Source organism: Anastrepha ludens, chromosome 4, assembly GCF_028408465.1.
Source record: "Anastrepha ludens isolate Willacy chromosome 4, idAnaLude1.1, whole genome shotgun sequence".
Classification (NCBI taxonomy): domain Eukaryota; kingdom Metazoa; phylum Arthropoda; class Insecta; order Diptera; family Tephritidae; genus Anastrepha; species Anastrepha ludens.
The window spans coordinates 47,474,712-47,497,610 of NC_071500.1; the positions used below are offsets into that span (position 1 = coordinate 47,474,712).

Sequence of the window (22,899 nt, forward strand, 5' to 3'; positions counted from 1 at the left end):
CAACCCAACAACTATTGGCTATATTTTAGCATTAGCTATGCAGATATAAAAATTATAAATTTTATACATAAAATTTGGGCCCAAGACGAGTAAAACTATGAGAGAAAAAAGAGTTATTTCCGTGATTTTATCGGCAATATCGAAATTTTTTTAACACCAAAAATGTCTGAAAGGAATTGGTGAAAAGAAATTGCAAATAATTAGCTGCAAAAGTATCGGTACCACAACACCATCATAGCTTCAGCGTCCTGGTTTGAAATTGCGCCTTATCAAATAAAAATTGTACAATGTACCGAATTTTCTCTTTGCTGACTTCCATTGTCAACACCCTGTAATACGCAATTAAATAGAACAAACAAAAAACAGCAAAAGAAATTGTTTAGTGTGAAATGTCACCTTGACGAGCATAAGCTTTAAATTGTTTGATTCATACTTTACGAGATATCGACCACTACAGGCATCTACCGATCACCGCTTTCCTGCCACTTATTAGACCCAATTGCAGGTTCATGTCCATTAACCAAGCCTTGATCCTACTTACTGAATTGCTGGCTATTGCCACTATGACCAACGCGATGTCATCCCCGAATCGGATGATTTTTGTAATTTTTTCCAATTATTTTGGTAATATAACTGAGCCCCACTTTTATGAGGGTCTCTAGCTGTGTTAGTAGTATTCTTATTATTAGCTGTATTCTTTATCCCCGCCATACCATCGCTTGCCCTCAATTATTCCTAATTCTTATTTCCTCCACGTATTTGATAGGGTTTGCATCTTCCACCTCTTTGGGGAAGAGCTTTGCTTAAGGCAGATTTGATACCGCGAATCCGTGGAATACGTCAATCACGACTTTCATGGTCTTATTTGGTATTCCATCCGGGTCCGGAGCTTTCTGGGACAATAAAGTTCATGCCCTTGGAATTCTCGTTCGGTAATACGAGGGATGTCACCTACTTTCTGTTGAATACAGTATGGCAATATGTTTTCAGATCTTTGAAGGAAACGAGTCCTAACCATTTTCCTAACTTTATTGGGCAAATAATTTGGGTGCAGTGCTCTAGTGGCCTTTATGAGATTTGGCTAAATGCTTCGTTATTTCAATCACAGTTGCTGTGCCAAGACTCCGATGAAGGTCGGTTCTCTTCATATAGCATGGCGCGTTTAGTATGATCCGCAGGATTTTGTTTTGGAGACGTTGGGTAAAGGTGATGCACTTTTGGCTAGCGAATTCCAAAAATTGTATACCAAATTGTATCCAAACCAGGTAAATCCAGGGAAATCGAAATCCAAAGACGGAATTCAAAGCCGTTTAAGGGGTTATAAATAGTTAGAATTTTCAAAAAATCGATTTTATTTTAGTTTTTTTACTTAATCTACTACATATGTATATATATATATTGTAATACACATAGAAAATTCAATATCGTTCCGGTGAATATTTTCAAAATAACACTCATATTTGGAAAGACATTTCAGAGTGCTTGAAAGTAAAGAAAATTGCTTTTCAAACTTTAAACGTCTTTTTCTCAAAATTGTGTTTCCAAAGTCGGTGACAAACAGCAATCGAAAACGGCTAAACCGATTAGTCTCAAATTTTAATTTCTTAAATATTTATATATTTTTTCATAATTAATCTAAGATTTTTTCTCATCGATAAATATTTTTTTATAAAGAATTTAAGGCCGAAATTTTGGTCAAAAATCGATTTGTTTTTGTCAAAAAAATTTATTCTGCTTACTCCTTCGATTAACTACTAGATTTAATATTATTTTAACGAAATTCGTTTGGTTTTTTGGAGAGAGAGTTCAGAGAGAGCAGTTCAGAGACAAGGTGACAAAACATCTTTTTTGCTCTTTTCCAAATAAATATTTTTACTAATACTAAGTCTTAAAATACAGTTAAAAGATAACATAATATGTGTACACATTTTTAGATCAATAAATTGAAAAGTGTTTTCAGAAAAAATTCGGGGAAATTCGCTTTTTTTCGGCCCAACTGAATATAATCCCTTAAGAACTACAATCCATGGACGGGACATCTGGCATTGAGTAGCCTATGAGCACAAACTTTGAACACATTTTCTAAAACAACAAAGTTTGGAATTGAAATGATGCTGCCACGTAAACATTGATTGATCGAATTAGTTCAAAATAGTGTTCCATATGAAGCTACGAGCACAGTATTAAAAATTTCAGTGCATGAGTTCAATCTTTTATTTTCCTGAAAGTTTGTATGATTAAAGTTTCACTATTATTTCTAAACACCTTTGTTTTAATTTTACACTAAACAAAAAAACTGCCGAAGTCAGCAAATTCGAACAATTTTTTGGAAGAGCTCGCGGTTGGTCCTGCTCGATCATACATTTGAATAGCTAGGAAGTTTGTAGGCCTTTAACACCTACGCACTTGTGAGCAAGGCAGTAATAATTCATAACGGTTGTGTGCAACAATATAAGGGAATCTATAAGGGATAAACTCGTAGACATATATGGACCCAAATGCTCAGAATGATGAGGTAAGTCGATCTCTGTCGCCCGTGTGTATCATAACACGAACATAAATTAAAATATTTCAATGAAACTTGGTACACGAATTTCTCTATGTCTATTTTAAATGGTGGAATAAACAAAGCAAAATTTAAAAAAACTGAGCGTGGCGCCGCCTACTCACTTGTGGGTGAATTATTGGTACTCATTGAACTTGAACTGAAAAATTGGAAAGGCTAGATATCGGATTTAGAGGCGTTACCCAAATTCTAAACCAAAATAGTACTATGTGTATGACAGTTATAAGGTGGGGTGTTCGGACATCATTTTTAGAATACTAATCACGCGGTAATTGCCACAGATTGCAGGATCACCCTACTTATGGATTGGGCAGAGCACACTTAAATTCCAATCGGCAGGCATGCTTTTATCCGACCATATTTTGCATAGAAGCTGATGCATGCACCTTACCAGCTCCTCGCCGCCATGTTTGAATAGCTCAGCCGACAGTCCGTCTGCGCCCGCGGTTTTTTGTTCTTTAGCCGCGTTAAAGCTATTATCACCTCGTCATGGTGTGGTAGCGGAATGACAATTCCGTCGTCAACGATTGGGGTATCGTGATCTTCACACCCTCTCTGACATGCGCAGCTATAAATATTTTACAGGCTCGAGAAGTGTTCCCTCCATAATTTAAGATTGCTCTGGATGTAGGTCACCAGTTCGCCGTCTTTGTTCTTGCAGGCTCCGGTTTTGAAACCTTCTGTAAGCCGCCGGAACTTTTTGGTAGAATTTTCGGGCATTGTTCCTATTGGCTAGCAACGCAAGCTCCTAGCACTCACGTATTTCGGCCTCTCGTTTCTTTTTTCAGATAATTCGTTTCTCTTCCTTTCTTAGCTCTCGGTAGCGATCTATAGGCAGCATATTTTCTTTCTGCGGCAGTATGACATTCCTCGTCGTACCATCTGTTTTTTCGGGCTCGCCGGAACTCGATTTCTTCTTCGGCGGCGGTACGTAGGGAACGAGAAATTTTGCTCCACTGCTCGTGCATGCCGGTTTGTTGGGCAGTGCTCTCTGTGAGCAGGAGTGAGAGACGAGTGGCGAATCTTCTGGCTGTCTGTTGTGATTGCAGCTTTTCGATGTCGAACATTCATTGCGTAGGTAGATATAAGATTTTTGCTGCACAGAGGCGTGTGCGTAATTTGGCTGCAACAAGGTAATGATCCGAGTCGATGTAGGGTCCTCGGATCGTACGTACATCTAATACACTAGAAGCGTGTCTTCCATCTATCACAACATGCTCGATCTGGTTTCGTGTTTTTCGATCAGGAGACAGCCAGATGGCTTGGTGAATCTTCTTATGCTGGAATCTGGTGCTGCAGACTACCATTTCTCGGCCCCGGCGAAGTCGATCAGCCTCTGTCCATTACCGGATGTTTTGTTGCTGAATTTTCCAACCGTGGGACCAAAATTTCCCTCCTTGCCCTCCCTGGCGTTGAAGTCACTAAGCACGATTTTTATGTCGTGGCAGGGCAGCGCTCATAGGAACGTTCCAGGCGCTCAGAGAAGGAATCTTTGGTCGCATCGTTCTTCTCTTCCGAGGGACGTGGGCGCAAATTAGCGAGATGTTAAAAAAACAGGCTTTGATGCGGATTATTGTGAGATACTCGTCCACCGGTGTGAACGACAGTACTTGGCGACGAAGTCTCTCTCCCCCAACAAATCCAACACCGAATTTGCGCTCCTTTACATGGCAGCTGTAGTAGACATTACAAGGTCATATGGTTTTTTTGTCGTGCACGTCCATCACATCTCTTGAATGGCAGTGATGTCAGCCTTTACTCTCACGTGAACATCAGCCAGCCGGGCAGAGGCCCCTTCTCCATTAAGGGACTGGTCATTCCAGGTGAATTGCCTCAAATCGTAGTCCTTAGTTCGTTTGCAGGGGTCGTCATCAGTGTAGAAAGTTCTCATCCGAGGTTTTGTGTATATTTTCACTGGGGGGAATTTTTAAGTGGCGGGCCCCAAACCCAGCGCACAACCAGCTATCCTGGAATACTTCACCTTCTCATGTTAGCTCACTCCCGAACGGGTGTTCGGATGCTACCGAGAGAATACTTGGGCTAATCTCGGGAGTTGGAGATGCTTGAACTTCTTCTTCTTCTTAATTGGCGCGATAACCGCTTACGCGATTTTGGTCGAGATTAACAAAGCGCGCCAGTCGTTTCTTTCTCGTGCTAACCGGCGCCAATTGGACACACCAAGTGAAGCCAAGTCCTTCTCCACCTGATCTTTCCAACGCAGAGGAGGCCTTCCTATTCCTCTGCTACCACCAGCTGGTACCGCATCGAATACTTTCAAAGCCGGAGCGTTTGTATCCATTCGGACGACATGACCCAGCCAACGAAGCCGCTGGATCTTTATTCGCTGCGCTATGTCTATGTCGTCGTAAAGCTCATACAGCTCATCGTTCCATCGTCTACGATATTCGCCGTTGCCAACGTGCAAAGGTCCAAAAATCTTACGCAGAATCTTTCTCTCGAACACTCCAAGCGTCGCTTCATCGGATGTTGTCATCGTCCAATCTTCTGCGCCATACGTTAGGACGGGCATGATGAGAGTCTTGTAGAGTGTTAGTTTTGTTCGTCGAGAGGGGACTTTACTGCTCAATTGCCTACATAGTCCAAAGTAGCACTTGTTGGCAAGAGAGATTCTACGTTGGATTTCAAGGCTGACATTGTTATCGGTGTTAATGCTGGTTCCTAAATACACGAAGTCTTTTACAACCTCAAAATTATAACTGTCAACAGTGACGTGGGTGCCGATACGCGAGTGCGCCGACTGTTTGTTTGAAGACAGGAGGTACTTCGTTTTGTCCTCGTTCACCACCAAACCTATTCGCTTTGCCTCTTTATCCAGTTTGGAGAAGGCAGAACTAACAGCGCGGTTGTTAAGGCCGATGATGTCAATATCATCGGCATACGCCAGCAATTGTACGCTCTTATAAAAAATTGTGCCTGAGCGATTAAGTTCTGCGGCTCGTACGATGCTCTCCAACATCAGGTTAAAGAAGTCACACGACAGCGAGTCACCCTGTCGGAAACCTCGTTTGGTATCAAACGGCTCGGAGAGGTCCTTCCCAATTCTGACGGCGCTGCTGGTGTTGAGCAACGTCATCTTACATAGCCGTATTAGTTTTGCGGGGATACCAAATTCAGACATAGCGGCATACAGGTAACTCCTTTCCGTACTGTCGAATGCTGCTTTGAAGTCGACGAAAAGATGGTGTGTGTCGATTCTCCTTTCATGGGTCTTTTCCAAGATTTGGCGTATTGTGAATATTTGGTGGATGGTAGACTTTCCAGGTCTGAAGCCACACTGATAAGGTCCAATCAGTTGGTTGACGGTGGGCTTCAGCCTTTCACACAATACGCTCGCTAGAACCTTATAGGCGATATTTAATTGGCACAAATTGCAGGATCGCCCTTCTTATGGATTGGGCAGAGCACACTTAAATTCCAATCGGCAGGCATGCTTTCATCCGACCATATTCTGCATAGGAGCTGATGCATGCACCTTACCAGCTCCTCGCCGATGATGCTTGAACTATATGCAGAAAAATAGTCCTGTCCACTCCCAAGTGGCCACTTGCGAGGACTTCTACATATGGAATCATAAGGAAAAATTCACCTCTGATAAAACTACGTTAAAACTTGGGTATAGGGATAAGCTACCGACCTTTCTTACCGAAAGTTATGAATTATTTAAACAATTAAATAATATATGATATTATGTGAAGTATGTGCCATTGGAAGCTGTAACTCTATCAGACAGTATACGGATTACTCTGACGTAAAATTCGAGTTCTTTTGACTAGATCTATTCATTGCGCCAGTTTGAAGAAATGAATCGCTCTCCAATAAATTTTGACTGCACTGATCGGAACAGATGGTAATCCGAAGGTGCAATATCTGGGGAATACGACAGGTAGGGCGAGATTGCCCAATTCAGTTCCTCTAAATATTTCTGGACCGAGTTAGCAACGTGTGGCCTGGCGTTGTCGTGCCGCAGAATCAGTTTGTCAGGTCTACCATCCCACTCCTGGCACTTTTCTTTGAGAGTTCGATTTGAACGCATTAGCTGCAGTTGGTAACGATCGCCAGTGATGGTTTCAGATGGTTTAAGGAGTTTATAATAGATGACACTCATCTGATCCCACCAAATGCACAACATAATCGTTAAAGCATGAATAGTTTTTTTCGCTGTCTATGGACCGGGATCCAACATTTTCGACGCTTAGCGTTATCATAATACATCCATTTTTCATCGCCAAAAATGATGCGATACAGAAAACCTTTTCTTTTCTGCCGTTCATGAAACATCTCACACGTCATCAAATGTCTCTCAATATCGTTCTCCTTCCATTGGTGTGGCAGGTACCTGCTTTCTGGACCATTCCCACCATGTGAAACGTTTACCGACGGTTGATCTGTCAACACCCAACCTTTTAGACATATCATCAAGGGTTCGACATGCGTCTTTATCCAATAATTTTTGTAGTTGAGTATCCTCAATTTTTTTCGGTGAAGCGTTGAAACCACTCTTTAGAAGTTGTATTTGATCGAGCGTGGGCATCGCAACTACTGATCAATATACGACACGTTTCAGCTGAACTTTTTTTTTAAAGGCAACAATGTATCATAGCATGACTTCCCGCAAATGCCGTTTTTTCGGGAAGAACGTAGACATTTTTGACGACAGATAAAAAAGGTTTTTTAGGCTACAAACGAATGTCAACTACTGCGATCGAGACCTCTCATATACACTTTCAAATCACCGAAATATTAGTGTCAGCATCAAAGGAAATTGTATGGCACATATTATTAAGTTTTGACTATTTATAATGCAACTAAATAACTAAATTAATTATTGAATTTGTTGTTGTTACTTTCTCATGTTCTTGTGACTTTTTTATAGTGCAATATTCTTCTTTAGCACGCAAAGCCTATTTCTGGTAAATGTTTTCTTTGTGCGAATAAAATCCAAGCTGTTATTAAATATTATTGTATATGATATTTTTGATTAAATTAAATTTAGCAATGTATTTTATCAAAAAACTTACAATAAAAAGTGTAAATACAAACTAGGATTTAACTCTTTCTGGAATAAAATTTATGGATTGGGGTGAAATTTACCCCAGGGTGTCGTTTACGTAAAAAAAGGTGCGTACCGAAGGTTAATATATAAATCATGATTAGTCAGCCTTCATAGCCGAGTGAACTTAGGCGTGGTTACCATTTAATTGATTATGGGATGGACGGGCACTTTTCCTCATACCAACATTTTGGCACCTCAAATGTGGAATGAAATTTCAGAAAGAAATACTATTCTCAACATTATTTTCAACATTAAAACGCCACGCCTGAGTCATATATTCATATGTACATAAGGACATTCTGAAATATCATATCGAAAATTGCTGTTATTAAGTGATCGTGATCGGTAAGCTTAAATAATGTTTCTTGGTTTGCACCCTGTTCTTGATTATATAAGTAGATTGGCTATTCTACAGCTCATTCGCTGATGTTGTTTTATTTTGAAAAAGGCTCTAACACGGACCTGCAAATAGAGGCACAGCAAAGAAAAACGCGCAAAAGTTCAGCTAGCAAACACGCAAACTTTTGAATTTACATAAGTTTTTTTCTTTGGTCCTACTATAGCCGTTTCCAGTTTGCTAGTTTTGTTGTTGATGTTACTGTTGCCACATTCTCCAGCAGGACATAGTTCCAAACCAAAGTAGACGGCAAAGTAAGTTTTTATACGCCTATTGGGTGATTAAGCATGCAAGACGCACCATCAGTGTTGTTGTGTGGAAAATGTAAAAAATAAACAAGGGAAGAATGCATAGGTAATGAAAGGGAAAGCGCTAACAGTAAAGCCTGAAATGGTCACACCTACATACATAGATAATTGAGCAAACATGACATAGCAGAAAAATCACTAAAGTATTCAGTATGCAGCGTAGCCGAACCAATCATTATCATGAGCAAAGAAGATAAGCTACGCATGCCATCACATAAGCACACATAAGCAGACATATTGCATATACTCGTACATAGACAGATACATAAATGTGGAAACATGTTTCTGCTAGTGAAGCGAAACGTACACTTTGGACGCTTATCAAATTAACTGTGAAATTGAATAGAAGAGCTTAAGATCTGCAGGAAACATCGAAGCATGGAAGCAGCAACAATAAAACTACTGATGCTGCGAATGTTAACGTTGTTTTCTTTGCAGCAGCAGCTGTACTAGGTGTTTTCGAAGTTGATACATTTTTGTGCTGGGCTGTCTAGTAAAAAATATCTTTTTGTTTTTTGCAAAGCAAGAACAAACTGCGTACAAACAACTGTACAGCGCTGCGTATAAGTGCTTATATATCAAGAACGATGGATTACTAGGATTGGCCTTCAGCTATAGTGAAAAACTAAATTGAGCGACTTCTGCTGCCACGCCACTTGGAACTCGGCAACACAATTCTGCCCACTCATTAAAAACGTATTTATGTACTCGTCCAACCAGACGTTGTTCAGACGGCAATAAAAGAACATTAGCGTAGGCTGTGTTGATTTTTTGTTGGTATATCACCACCAGTCTTAGATTTCTCAAATCGTTGTCATGATTCACCATAATACGGAGCAGAGAAGTGATGAATCGAAGGCGCCTATTATAAACATAATCAAAAATTGAACGAACTTTTTCGGATTGAGTGAGGTCATCGGATGGCCTTCGTTACAATATTTTGTCAAGTTAAACAGAACCAACACTAAACTCGCATCAAAAGTGAAAAGCTGAAAACACAATTTTTTCGATTAATTAATCGATACATATCAAAGTTTTAGATATTGTTTTTGTAATATACAATGCAATTCAGCAAGTAAGACAGGGTTTACGAAGAAACTTTGTTTATATTTTTCACTGAGATCTGATTTTGTCGCCGGTCATAGCGGTCAAAATTTAAAATAAATCTATTTACAAAGAATTTTGCAATTGCTTTGGCTGTGTCAATCTCAATCGATTCTCTACTTCTCTATTCGCTATGTTTGAGAACAGCTCGCTTGACGAATAATTTACATGAGAAGTCAACACCAAAGTTATCAAGCAAGATTCGCCCCTAGCCTCATAAAATTGGTACAACTCACTATTCTCAATGTTGCCAACTCTATTTTCTGATATTAGGCAAATTTCCTAAGACCGCGTTCATACAGGGAAACTTTTGTTGCTTAAACCTTGGGAATTCTCTTTTAGTGGTGCCCGCCTTACTTGCCATTGTTTAGCTTTTAGTCTACCGTTAACAACAATATTAATTAGAACGCAAACACGAAAAGGTACTGGCAGAGCAGAAGCATCACAAATAACGAGTGGGGGTAATTAATGTTTCCCTGTATGAGCGCGGCCTTATTAATACTTCTAAAGTGCTTCCAAACTAATGTGGAAAAAAACTGCCAACTTGTTTAGTGCTAACAACATATGTTTATTTATACCAGTTGCTTCATCTATTCGCCACTCGCTAATGTATGGCGAATCGAAAACGGCCACTATTATATACATCTCCACCTCCACTTGGCACATACGAGTACATGGTGAAACGATTTGGAGAGGTGTGGCCAATACAGACCATTAGCCGGCCTTCAGCTAGTTGAATGAATCAAATGATTTATTGACATAGAAGGCGGTTTGTTTACAACAGAGGTCGACATAAACTGAGATTGGGTTGGTTATATACGAAAAAATCGACGCAACCACTGCTCATGTTATTTTTTCGCCGTCGGAACCAACACTAATTCAACGAGTGTAAGAATACTCCTACACGTGACATGAGCAGGCGGAATTCTGCCGCTGAATTCCCTAAGACGTGGCAGCCAAAGTTACTCTCACAAGTGTGCTTCGTATGGTCAAAACTTAAAATCTGTCATCCTTTTGAGTTAAATGCTTTCGGTAAAAGTGTATTAGAGTTATCTGAAATCTGTTCTGTAGCACGGAAGACAATATATAATGCCATTAATCGCACTGAAAACGAAGGTAGAATCTAGTCGAAGCATGGAAGTGGCCCTAAACCAAAGATAATCGAACGTACGGAATCCTCAAATTTTAACCAGTATTCTTGCGAGATAACTCAAAGAAGAGTTTGTTGTTGTTGTTTCTTACAAAACTGCACTCCAGGTCGTATTGCATCATAAATGTTCTTCAAGATGTAATACACCATTGCTATCTACACAAAATATTGAAAAACCCTTTGCGTTTACTACGATGCTAATATCTGATCCAATGAACTATTGGGATGGCGTCAGACTTTGTGATGAGAATAAAATGGTGTAATATTACAACGACGAACCGATAAGAGTGTAGCGCAAAACATTAACAGCATCAGAAAGTCGTAACATCAAATTGACTGTTAAATTTGGAAAATTGTCTGTTATGATATCGGGTTGCATCTGAAACATATGAGTAGGAGACTCCGAAGCAAAAGGAGAATAGACTGGTGTTGTGCCTTCTACTTATGAATAACTGCGGCAACGTCATGGATACACCTGCCCAGAGTGCCGATGTAAACCCCACCGAAAATCTGTGTGTCCATTTAAGCAAAAAGACTGCTAAAAGACAAACAAAAAATCTAACAGCTTTTAAAACTGCAATAGTAAAAGAATAGCAACTATATATTTATTACGTCCTGGTGAAGTTGGTTCGTTCTATGAAAAACGCCTACAATGTTTGTTAGATGCCAAGTATTAATTGTGTCAGATCCCAGTTGCTATTTAAAACTTTGCATATAACATCTCTTGTTATTGTTTGTGAGAAAGGTTTTTTATACCTAGAAAATCCAGATATATTTACAATTTTTGGTTTAATGGCTACGCCAATAAGCAAAATAGTCGTACTTAGTCTGAAGAGCCACCCGAATCCTTTCAGGAATCACCATCACATCTATTTAAACTAACTGTTCAGTGCTGCCTACATTTCTTCAAAGACGAGGCTAGCACTAATGTAAAAGTGAATGGCGAAATTGAAGCCCGTGATCTCCATTTGGTTCCAACAAGACGGCACTACTTGCCATACAGTTCGTGAAATCATGGGTTTGCTACGTCGTCGTTTCGGTGGATAAACTAGCTTCTATTGAGACATTGAAAACCAACATTACTAAAGTTATTTACGAGTTACCGACCGAAGTCCTCCAGCGAGTCATTCAAAATTGGTGTGTACGGATGACCGAATTACGGGGCAGTTGCGGGCAACATTTGAAAGTTATTATCAATAAAAAATAAATGCCCCAAATGGCTTTACACCAAAATAATAAATACTGCCAAATTAATTTAAATTTTCGGCGTGTTATTTGAACTTATAATCTAATACATCTAAATTGATAACGCTTTATTTGAAACATTATTCCTTAATATTTAGAAGAATGTCTGTTTCGCATGCAGCTCGAGTTGGTAATTTTCTCACAGGTATAATTCTCATCTCCCTCGAACTATTATGATGTTTTCCAGCAAACACCAGTTTAGCAGCTAGAATATTTATTAAGAGGTTCATACAATTCATTGAATTGGATTTTCCACAATATAGCTTTAGATTATGTTTATTCGCCGAGATAAACTACTAGCAATGGTTCATAGCGAATTTCACAAAAAACACTCCAGTTAAACCTTCAGTGAGCCGGAAATTTGTGCAAAGCTAAAGATAAGTGATGTACATAAAAATCTGTTTAAAGTAGATGGTTGTGTATTCACTCAGTACATGATTTTGGTAAAAAAACTGAAAAATTCAGTTAAAGAGTTCGAAACTTGAATGTAAACTTGTTGAATTTCTTTAAATTTTTTATAAAGCGCAAAATTTGTGTATATTAATGGAAGAATGCACAGTTCAAAAAAAAAAAAAACATAAACAAAAAAACAAGAAATTTCTTACTAGAAAATCATTGCAATCAGTTATGGTTGCCGCTGTATATATGCACTTTTCTCTGCGATTCATTGTGATTTGCTATTTTAAATTTCCCGCAATATAATATTGGAATTTGTTTTACATATGCAAGTAAGCTGGATAATTAATTTTTTTGTATTTTGTTTCTTCTTTACTTGCACATTTTATGCACACTTTTGAGTTGTATTTGAAGCTGTTCTTATATACAGTCTGTGAAAGAAAAAAGGTACCGTGATTATTCTTGAAGTATAAAAGATAAATATTTAAACATTTTTCTCATGAAAATATGTAAAAACTACGGGTCGTAATTACTCAATAAGCTGCGTAGTCTTCTTCGATGTCGAGTATAGCCTCGCGTCTTCTTCATGCTTTGAACCAGCTTTTTTGCGTAGCTCGTCGACAAACAGGACTAGATTTTGCGAACTTTACGCACAAGTTGTTTCAAGTCATGGATTGTCCTTCCGACAAGATGCGTTTTCATAGTTTCCTACACATTTTCAATAGGAGTAGCTCACACCCTTTGGAGTCACAAAGAAGGGTTCTGCTTAAAAAGTTGGACCATCACTTTATCTTTCTTTTTTGTCGTCCCTCGCTTCAAGCCGCGCTCGAAAAAGTCATCAACATTTTTGTACACCTTATACCGCTGATTCCACATCACAAAAACTTTTTTGATTTTTTAATTAGTAGCGATAAGTAAGATAATTTCGGTTCTTCTGAATGCGTGCATAAAAATACCGCCTCAAGACGCTTCGCGTACTTCTCACTGGTTTTTGTTTGGTTGCGTTTACGGGAAAGTTTCGAACGGCACTAACCTGAGTTAGCACTGGCATCGTAGCCCTTGAATAGAACTATTAAAAGCAGAACGAAAAATATATTGAAGTTACAAGAAAAAAAACCGGTTCTTTTCTTCTGACACAGACTGTAAATTTATATTACCGTATGTCTGCCATAGAGAACTGCTTCCCGGAGTTTTAAATTTTATTCTCTGATCAGTCAGGCCAGCGGGACATATGTACATACTCGTACATACTGCGAACAAACAAAGCATTCAAAAAGTGTTTTTGACAAATTCGCACCGCGGGGATCGGTCACAAATACTTTTTACTCACTCTTTGATATTAATATGGATGTCAAACGAAAGAGTAAATATCCAGATAATAAAAAATGCGTATTATTTCTGCCAGGACAAATATGATTGGTATGTGTTCTACATATACATAGTGATTCATAACTTCGTTATTTTTGCTGTTTTATAAAAACGTATTTATAAAAAAATAGTTGATAGATGGACACCATAAAAACTACATTTGACCTGGCAAAAAGTGAACAAAATGGTGCTCTTTAAAACTATTTCTTGACAATTGAATCCTTTCAAATTTAAGGGCCTTTTTAAAAACTTAATTGTTAAGAAAATTAGAAGCCGAGTGCGCTGAATTACTATACCTGCAAAATTTATTTTATTTTTATTTATTTATTGAAGAGAGTAATAATTATAAATAATTATTCCACTTAAAGGTAAGAAAAAAAAGGAACAAGTACTGGCTGCTAAGGCCTTCGGCTAAAATTAAAAATGCACAAAATATGTTGCTTCCAAGAAAACTAATAGCCGGCTTTGTACTTTAAAATACGGTGGTTAGCCCTGGAAAACAAAAACAAAAAAATGATTTTCGTCGCACTGTGTAATGAAAACTTTTTAATCGAAGTTTTTACGACTTATTTAGGAGCGATACCCATCATTTGATTGCCTTGCATATGACCTTTTCTGATTATGAAAACTAGATATGGAATCAAGAGTTAGTAGTAAATGCAGATGTGATTATTTTTTCAATTTTTGCGATACCAAAATTTTCCGAATCAGATTATTTTAATCCCGAGATTTCGCGATTATTTTTTTATCGTCTAACTCGAAACAATTGCACTACGATATTATTACGGCAAGGCGAAAATTGCAAATGCATGGCGGCCGCCGTAGCAAAGTGGTTAGGTGTCTGGCTAACATTTGCTAGTGCACGGGTTCTTATAGCGGTCACCCTTCAGTTATGGCTATGACAAACTTCTGAGTGTATTTGAGCCATGAAAAACCTCCTCACAAAAAGCCAACAGTCATCTGGAGGTGGCATAAAATTGTGGCAAAAAAACATGAAGACGCGCACCACAAACAGGAGGAGGAACCCGGTCGAACACCCAATAAAGGCGGTAAATACTAAATACACACTTGTTTTTCCTCTACAAACACCAGGCTAATTATACATATACATTAGGGCGGGTCGATTTAAAAATCGCTCATTGCTCTGTGAAAATCGTATTCTAGGGATCAAAATAAGAAACTTTGTCGAAGGAACCATACCTCTAAAACGAATTCTGAAGTCCCCCAATTTCAAAATATCACCATTTTTGGCCTTTACATGAAAAAATCAGCTAAATGGCTATGTTTTTTCTTTATTTTTTTTTTATTTATAATAATATTTATTATTTATTTATAATAATATTTATTTTTTCTCTTAAGAAATTTATTTAGTCAGAACATATGTAAATGAAGTAATTGAAGTGAGTTATAGAAAAGAAACTAAAAAGTTCGACCCAAATTGGGGGACATCAGAAATCGTTTTAGAGATATAATTCCTTCGGCAAAGTTTCTTATTTTGATCCCTAGAATATGATTTTCACAGAGCAATGGGCGATTTTTTTGCCTCCCCACAAATCGACCCGGCCATACATCCATATATATCGGCAGTGTAACTCAAATCGAAAAGAATAAACCCCGTTAGAGCATATTGCGACATATTTTGCAAAAAATTTATGATTTTACATATCCAAAAAAAGTTACATAATTCTCATTTTTAGGGAATAATTCTGAGTTTTGAGCATACTTGATTGAAAAATTTTATCATGAATTTTTTCCCCATATTTATTAGAAAAATTTCTGATAACTCATATTTTAAAGAATCTGCCGAAGCTGCTTCTAATTCGAAGCTGAAATTATTATTATTTTTTTTTGTAATTTTTATGAATAACTTTTTTACTAAAAAAAAAGTGTGTTTGAGTGATGTAAATCTTTACTTGAGTGATGGAAAATCTTTACAATGCAATCACTGCTATGCGATTTTCCAAGCTCCTCACTCCTTCGTTAACGAGCTAAATTTGCCGCGAAACTAAATATAATTTATGAGTGGAAAATATCGTACATACGAACAAAAGCAACAATAACGGAACTTATTTTGACACATAATTTATGGCAAGGCAGAAATTCACTCGAACGTTTGCCATTGTCTGCCGAGGGGCGACCGCTATTAGAAAAAACTTTCTATCGTTTTGCTGTTTCATGCACGGAGATTCGAACCTACACACTTTCGAGATGGTAGTCACACATCAACCCATTCGGTGGCTGCTAATTCATCATAAATCAGAAAAATAAAAGGCACAAAAGTTTTGGTATGAGTAATTCCATATCAAGTGAACCAAGTATGTTGAAGATTGTCGCCGATTCTTCTAATTATTGTTTTGTTTAGTAGGCTTTAGTAAAGAAAAGGTGTTAACTGAAGAACAAATTAATAGTTTTGAGATTTACTCAAGTTTGAAAATTTTGGCATAGAGTGTTCTGAAGTAAAATAATACCATGGGTTATTTTTTAAAATATAAAAATTTTTCTTTGTTTTTAGATTTTTAAAATTAAACGTATCTATAGTAAAAAACTTATTTGATTTTTTTTCTTACACAGTTTCGATGATTTTTTTAAAATGGCTTGACCGTTTTCACCCATATATGAATATAACTCTAAGTTTTCTCTTCATAAAAATATTAAACAGAAGCGAAGATGTTCTTTCAGTTCAAAAAACTCTGAACTATCATCTTATGCACTGAACTAATCCACAAATTATTAGATAATTCCTGAAATGCTTACAGTTTGCCTCTTATTAAACTCAAACCTTCAAATAAAGCAAGTAAAGTATAATCAAAATATGTCAATCATATAAGCACACGCATACTATAATCTCACGCCAATGATATACATGCATACTCACATAAACATAAATAAATGTTGGCATATTTTTCAACTTACCCTATCACCTTTTTCGCCAGTCATTCCGGGGTCCCCGCGTTCACCTTTCTGGCCCGGTTGGCCACGTTCGCCAGGTGTGCCGCCATCACCTTTATCACCAGGTGGCCCCTTGGGTCCCGGCGAAGAGCTACGCATCGGACGCATTGAATTGCCCATTAAGGATTCCTGTATAGTTTTGTTGGTTTGTTTGTAAGTGTGAGCAGAACACGTGTGCGTGTGTGTAGGTGTGTGTTTGGGAAAGTAGAATAATAAGAAAAATATGTTAGTACAATTTGCTACACAACAGGTGCACGAATTAGTATAGTAAAATAAAGTTTGTGGTATGGGTCGCTTTAAGCTATTGTACATACATACGTACGCATACACTAAACTACATACATATCAGCATTTTCGTACTACCAATGCTTTGAGATTTTCCTTGCTATAATAATCTCTACCATTCTCGGCTTTACCGGTTTTACCGGCTTTTGCTTTACTACCTATTTACCTATTTGCAATGTTTTATGTTTTATCCCTCTGGTCTTTGTTGCTGTTATTAGTAAATTTTGATTCTCAAAGAGGCTTTATTTTTTTCTTTTTGTTTTTGTTCGTTCGAAGAAACTCTTCGGTGCTATACGATAAGCACGTTTTGATTAATGATGCCGCATTCACAAGAAAATCTCTCTTTACTATTTCAGCAAGTTTTTATTATTGGTGTTTTTGCTGCCGTTGTTATTATCACTTTAGCAACCTTCCAGAGCTAAAGCATATAGCCCTTGTTTTAAAATTCGTTTTGCCTCCAACCGAGCAAACTAAACCTTTTTATCCATACAAGTACACATAAGCAGCGATACGCCGACTCGAGTATCACAACTCTGGTAGACCCCTGCAGGGAAAAATATCTGTTGTGAACTAGAAGACTATCACTTTACTTTTTATCACAAGCATTTCGTGTTCTTTCTTTTTTATGTCCTATTTTAAATGTGCTATGAAATGCCAATTGTTCTGCCACGCCACAGCAAAATAATAGCTAAGTACCAGTAAGTAGGTAGGCAGTTAGATGGCAGGAGTATCACAGGTAGACTACAAGTAGTTAGCACTAGAGTGCTGTTTGGATACCATAATCTAGATCACTACCTGCGAGAATTTCTAAAACTTAATGGAAGAAAAACTACCTACAGCCATTCAGTGCTGTTGATGTAGCGAAGGAAAGAAAAGGGATCTAGGCTGGAGAGCTGCATCAGGCTATCGCCAAAAGACACCCTAAAGAACCTCAACGCCTAGCCGTCTAACTCGAATATTTGCAAAGAAAGTGGCCAATAATCTCCCTAAATGATCCTCCCAGCGTCTGCAATCTCGGTTGTACGGACGCTCAAGCTTCTCTACATGAGTTCCGATCATCCAGTGACGGTAACGACCGCTATGAGTTTGGAAATTGAATGACGGGGAATCGCCAGCACTTTGAGCGGCTTGCTTTTGCCGTACTGAAGCCAAAGTGTTTTTGGAGACATAACTTCATGCACGGTTCCATTGACCGCTTCCTGGCAAGTTCAACGCCAATTTCATTTCTCTCTGTATAACACCCTTGAGCTCAGATAAGAGAAATGTTTCCTGCATGTTCGAGACTTTTAAACTTCTCCTTAGAGGATTTGACCAGAGTAGAGCTGTAACACGGCAGCGACAAGGCCTTGATCGCTGCTTGACTGTTGGAAAAGATATTAACGTCCGCCTTCCAACAACGTTCCCTTAGCATTTTGCATGTCTGCAGGATCGTGAAGACTACTTGAAAAATACTACTAGTTTTCGGCAGTTTAAAGGATACTAAAATATTGGCTGATTCCAACTTGGATCTGCCGGTGAAAACAGAGCTACCTTTGTTCGGTCATGCTCTTTCCTTCTTTCAATTCAGACTGTTTGGAAATATAGCCCTAGCATAATACTCAAAGTCCAGTTTACGGATGGAGAGATCTGTATGAAGTACAGAGGTGGAAGTAGAAATCTGCCTCAAAAGGCCACCATATCCAACAGGAGATTGCCTCCAGAGGCTAACCTCCTTCAACCTAATAGCACTGTGAACAGCAATGCACTGAACTTGAATATCAACGGAAAGTAAGTGCAGATTGACGTTAAGGGCGGCAGTGAGGCATGTCCTACACACCTCAGTGATCTCAATACATACATACCTCTGCACTCTCTCCAATTTAGTTTAGTAGTTATTAATCCTTCCGAAGAGCTACTCACCAAGCCAGGCAACCACACAATTGGTAGAACCACATGTGGCTTGAGACCCCATGTTTTGCTTTCTTAATTCGATTTTCGATGGGCAGTTTCCAATAGAGCTTGGGGTTGGTAGTCCAATATGTTTCTAAAATAACTAGATTTTGACCAGTTAAAATATAAAACTGTCCATTCCCTCGATTCTAAAGCTTTACAACATTCTATTTCATATAAATGGTGTACACAGCTTTTAATTGTTGAAATCAGACAAGCGCGCAGTCAATGTCAGTAGTCAATGTTGTAGCATCAGACGGGCGGACGGGTGGAAATTTAGTGGTAGCATATAAAAAAAGCGTGGTATCTCAGTAATAAAGGGTGATCAATTTAGGGTTAACGGATTTTAAATTGAAATTAAGCAACGAAAATTCAAATTGATGAGGAAATCTGCATTATCTTCGTGTAGAATCATTCATGACATTAACTTTTTAAATATAATCCTTTTCAATAAGTCAAAAATGGGCCATATCGCTGTACACCATAAGTTGGCCTGAGCACGCAATGATCACTTTTCACAGAGCGTCGATTTTTGTAATAGAAGTGTAGGGTTCGTAAACATTGTTGACTATCGAAAAAAATTATGCATTTAGTTTGACAGTTGTCACGCGTGATCTGTCGAAAAACCTATTGGAAAAGGAGCCTCCAATCGGATAACTCTTTATTTATGACGCATTTAACCGTTACCACATTAGATATCATCACCAACTAGTTAAAATGATATACTTAAACATTATTTCCTTAATTTTCACCTTTAATTTAAATTCTAATGTTTGCTGTAGTAATCTGAAAAATATTATTTATCTATATATCCGATAATCATTGCAAAAATGTATTATTATTATTATTATTATTACAATTATTAGTATTTTTGCTGAAGTAGGTATGTGAGATATGAGTATTTACATATACCAATTGGTCATGTCGACTAAGGAAGACCACAAAGATGAATAAGTATAACTTTCAAAGCAAGCCATGATCTAACAGCATTAGCAAAAATACTTGTATTTGAAGAAAAATTTAGGGGCCCTCTTTCTTTGATAATACATAAAAATATTTAAAATTATATTAGGAACTGCACAGAAATGAAAGCTTCTTTCTACCTTTGTTGGAAAAAAGTGAGTTCTATCAAATGGACAATGTTACGCATTTTTTACAAGAAAAAATATTTCTCTTGTTGAACAATTATTTCCCACAAGTGCAAAGAGCAAATTTACCTAGTATATACGACAAGAACAAGTAAATTTTGTATTAAATTTGCATCAAAACGGATTTGGCAAGTAAATATTTTATATTATAAATGCGTTTCCATACTTAAGCAAAAATGAAAATAAACCAACATCAATATCTTTGACTGGGAGGATGGTTCCATATGTAGCAGCCCACGCAAGTGGGGAAAGTTACTGATCGCCTTTCACTCGGGAGTCGCCAGGACGATTCATCTGCATTTGATCCAAGCAGCTCATAACATCCGGGATTAGCCCAAGCATTCTCTGCGTAGCTTCCGAACACCCGTTAAGGAGTGAGGCAACGTGGGAAGGCGAAGCATCCCAGGGTAGCTGGTTTTGCGCTGGGTTTGGGACCCACCACTTAAAAATTCCCCCCAGTGAAAACATACACAAAACCTCGGATGAGAACTTCCTACACTGATGACGACCCCTGCAAACGAAATAAGGACTACGATTTGGGGGCATGCAACTGGAATGTCCGGTCCATTGATGGGAAGGTGCTTCTTCCGGGCTGGTTGATGTCCTCGTGAGAGTAAAGGCTGACATCACTGCCATTCAAGAAATGTGATGGACGGAGCAAGGCAAGAGAAACATAGGAGCTTGTGACGTCTACTACAGCTGCCATGTAAGGGAGCGCAAATTCGGTGTTGGTTTTGTTGTGGGAGAAAGACTGCGTACTGTCGGTCACTCCGGTGGACCAGCGTCTCTCAATAATCCGCATCAAAGCGCGGTTTTTTAACATATCGCTCATTTGGACGATGCGAAGCATGGTAGTCTGCAGCATGGAAAGATTCCAGCATAAAAAGATACACCAATCTACCTGGATGTCTCCTGATCGAATGATCAGCTGATCGAATGATCAGGAAATTATCCTGAGCGAAACCAGATCGATCATGTTGTGATAGATGGAAGACACGCTTCTAGTGTATTAGATGTACGCACGACCGAGGATCCAAATCGAAAAGCTGATATCACAACGGACAGCCAGAAGATTCGTCAATCGACTCTCACTTCTGCTTTCAGGGAGTACTGCTCAACAAACCGGCAAGCACGAGCAATGGAGCAACATTTCTGGTTATGTACGTACCGCCGCCGACGAAGAAATCGGATTCCGACGAGTCCGAAAAAACAGCTTCTACAACGAAGAATGTTATGCTGCCGCAGAAAGAAAAGATGTTGTCTATAGAGCCACGCTGCGATCGGGCGCAACGCTAACTACTGCTATTGGTAATGCAGTAAATATATTATCTATGATCAATACTTGGCATGATAACTTCGAGTTTATTTATTCAAAATAGTCCCTTCTGGCCTCGATGCACTGTTTTACACGATCTAAAAGCTTTCTGAAAGAGTGTTTCAAGTAATTGACCGGAATGTCCTTCACGATGTCGGTACAAACTTTTTGGGTGGGCTCTACGGACGAAAACGTTTTCCTTTAATGGCCAAATGCAATTTTAGGAATAGGCAGAAATCACAGAGAGCCATATCAGGCGAATATGTTGAGTAATTGATGGTTAAAATGCGATTTCTATCATAGTAAAAAAATCAGTCACAAGAGTGGATCGATGAGATAGTGTATTTTTATGCAATATGCGTCAGTTTCCTCCTTCGCGTTATTCAGGACGAATTCGACGAAAGCGATGCAACGAGCGCTTCAAAACGCCAAGACAGAAAATTGCATTGTCGGTTTGGCCCGTTAGCACGAACTCCTTGTGGACAATTCCCTTGGAATCGTAAAAACAAACGAGCATCGATTTGATTTTTGACCTCTCGAAACGCGGGTTTTTGGGTGGTGGATCGAACGGGGCTTTCTATTTGGCTCCTTAAGTTTCAGGTTCATGTTGAGAACTCCACGTTTCATCATCAGTTACAATGTTGTGAAGGAAGATCTCATCTTCTCTCCCCTTGTTAGTGAGGTCTTTCGAATGTTGAATTCTGAGCACTGAACAGTTAACTTGTGTGGAATGAAACGTACACAGACCTTTCCTAAGCCCAAATGATCAGTTAAAATGCGATAAATCGATGTTGGAGATATTCAACTCCGACTCCATGAACGATGATTTCCGTTCATTTTTGATACAGTTATGAACAAATTCGATAGGTTTTTGGTGATTACTGATTTTGGGCGGTCCGTATGTTCATTGGCATTTATGTCCTCATAACCATCTCTGAAGCGTGTAAACCACTCATGAGCTCTGGCACGACACAGCCAATCACAAGGTTTTTGTATCAATTTAAACGTTTCGGTAAACGTTTTACCGGTTTTAAAACAAAACTTGATATTAGCTCTTTGTTCGAAACTTATTTTTGTACCAATGAGACACACATACTGACACTTCAGACACAATAACTTCGCTTCCACTGAATCGAATGTCACCAAGCTTTCACTGGAAGTCAGCTAGGGATGTAACTTCAAACGCAGTAACTCACTAAAAAGATGACGCCATCAAAAACATTTTCATAACACCAGTCTTGTTTGTGTTGGACTTCACCTTGTATATTTATTATTTCATTTACATATACAACTGCCTACATACAACCGTTATATGAAGAAAGTTTTAATACCCTTGTGCACAAACGGGCATGGTATAAAAATACCAGTTCTGCCATAAACGCATATCAAAGTCAATTTTCAAACAGCCAGACAGGACAAAAAGAACGGTAGTTGAAACTTTTATAATGACTTCGTGAATGGCAGATCAAATGTGGGCAATCACGGTGCAGCAGACATGGTTAATTTGTTTGGATAATAACCGCCATAAAGAAGAGCGAAAACGCAAAGAATATGAAGGCGGCAAATAGCAAATGCCGCAGCCATACATATATAAGTACATATGTATATATTCATAAATGGTATGTACGTATGTTCACATGTATTGGATACGCTCCAATATTTGTG

At 38.4% G+C, this 22,899-nt stretch overlaps 1 protein-coding gene across 3 annotated transcripts in view; it reads right to left on the reverse strand.

Annotated features, from left to right (window-relative positions):
* Nucleotides 1-22,899, reverse strand: part of LOC128862199 (collagen alpha-2(IX) chain) — a 386,091-nt gene that overhangs the window by 217,084 nt on the left and 146,108 nt on the right. For all 3 annotated transcript variants that reach the window (XM_054100687.1, XM_054100685.1, XM_054100686.1), the window contains exon 8: nt 16,522-16,686. In XM_054100687.1, coding sequence (XP_053956662.1) covers nt 16,522-16,686 — 165 coding nt within the window. The remainder of the gene's footprint in view (nt 1-16,521; nt 16,687-22,899) is intronic.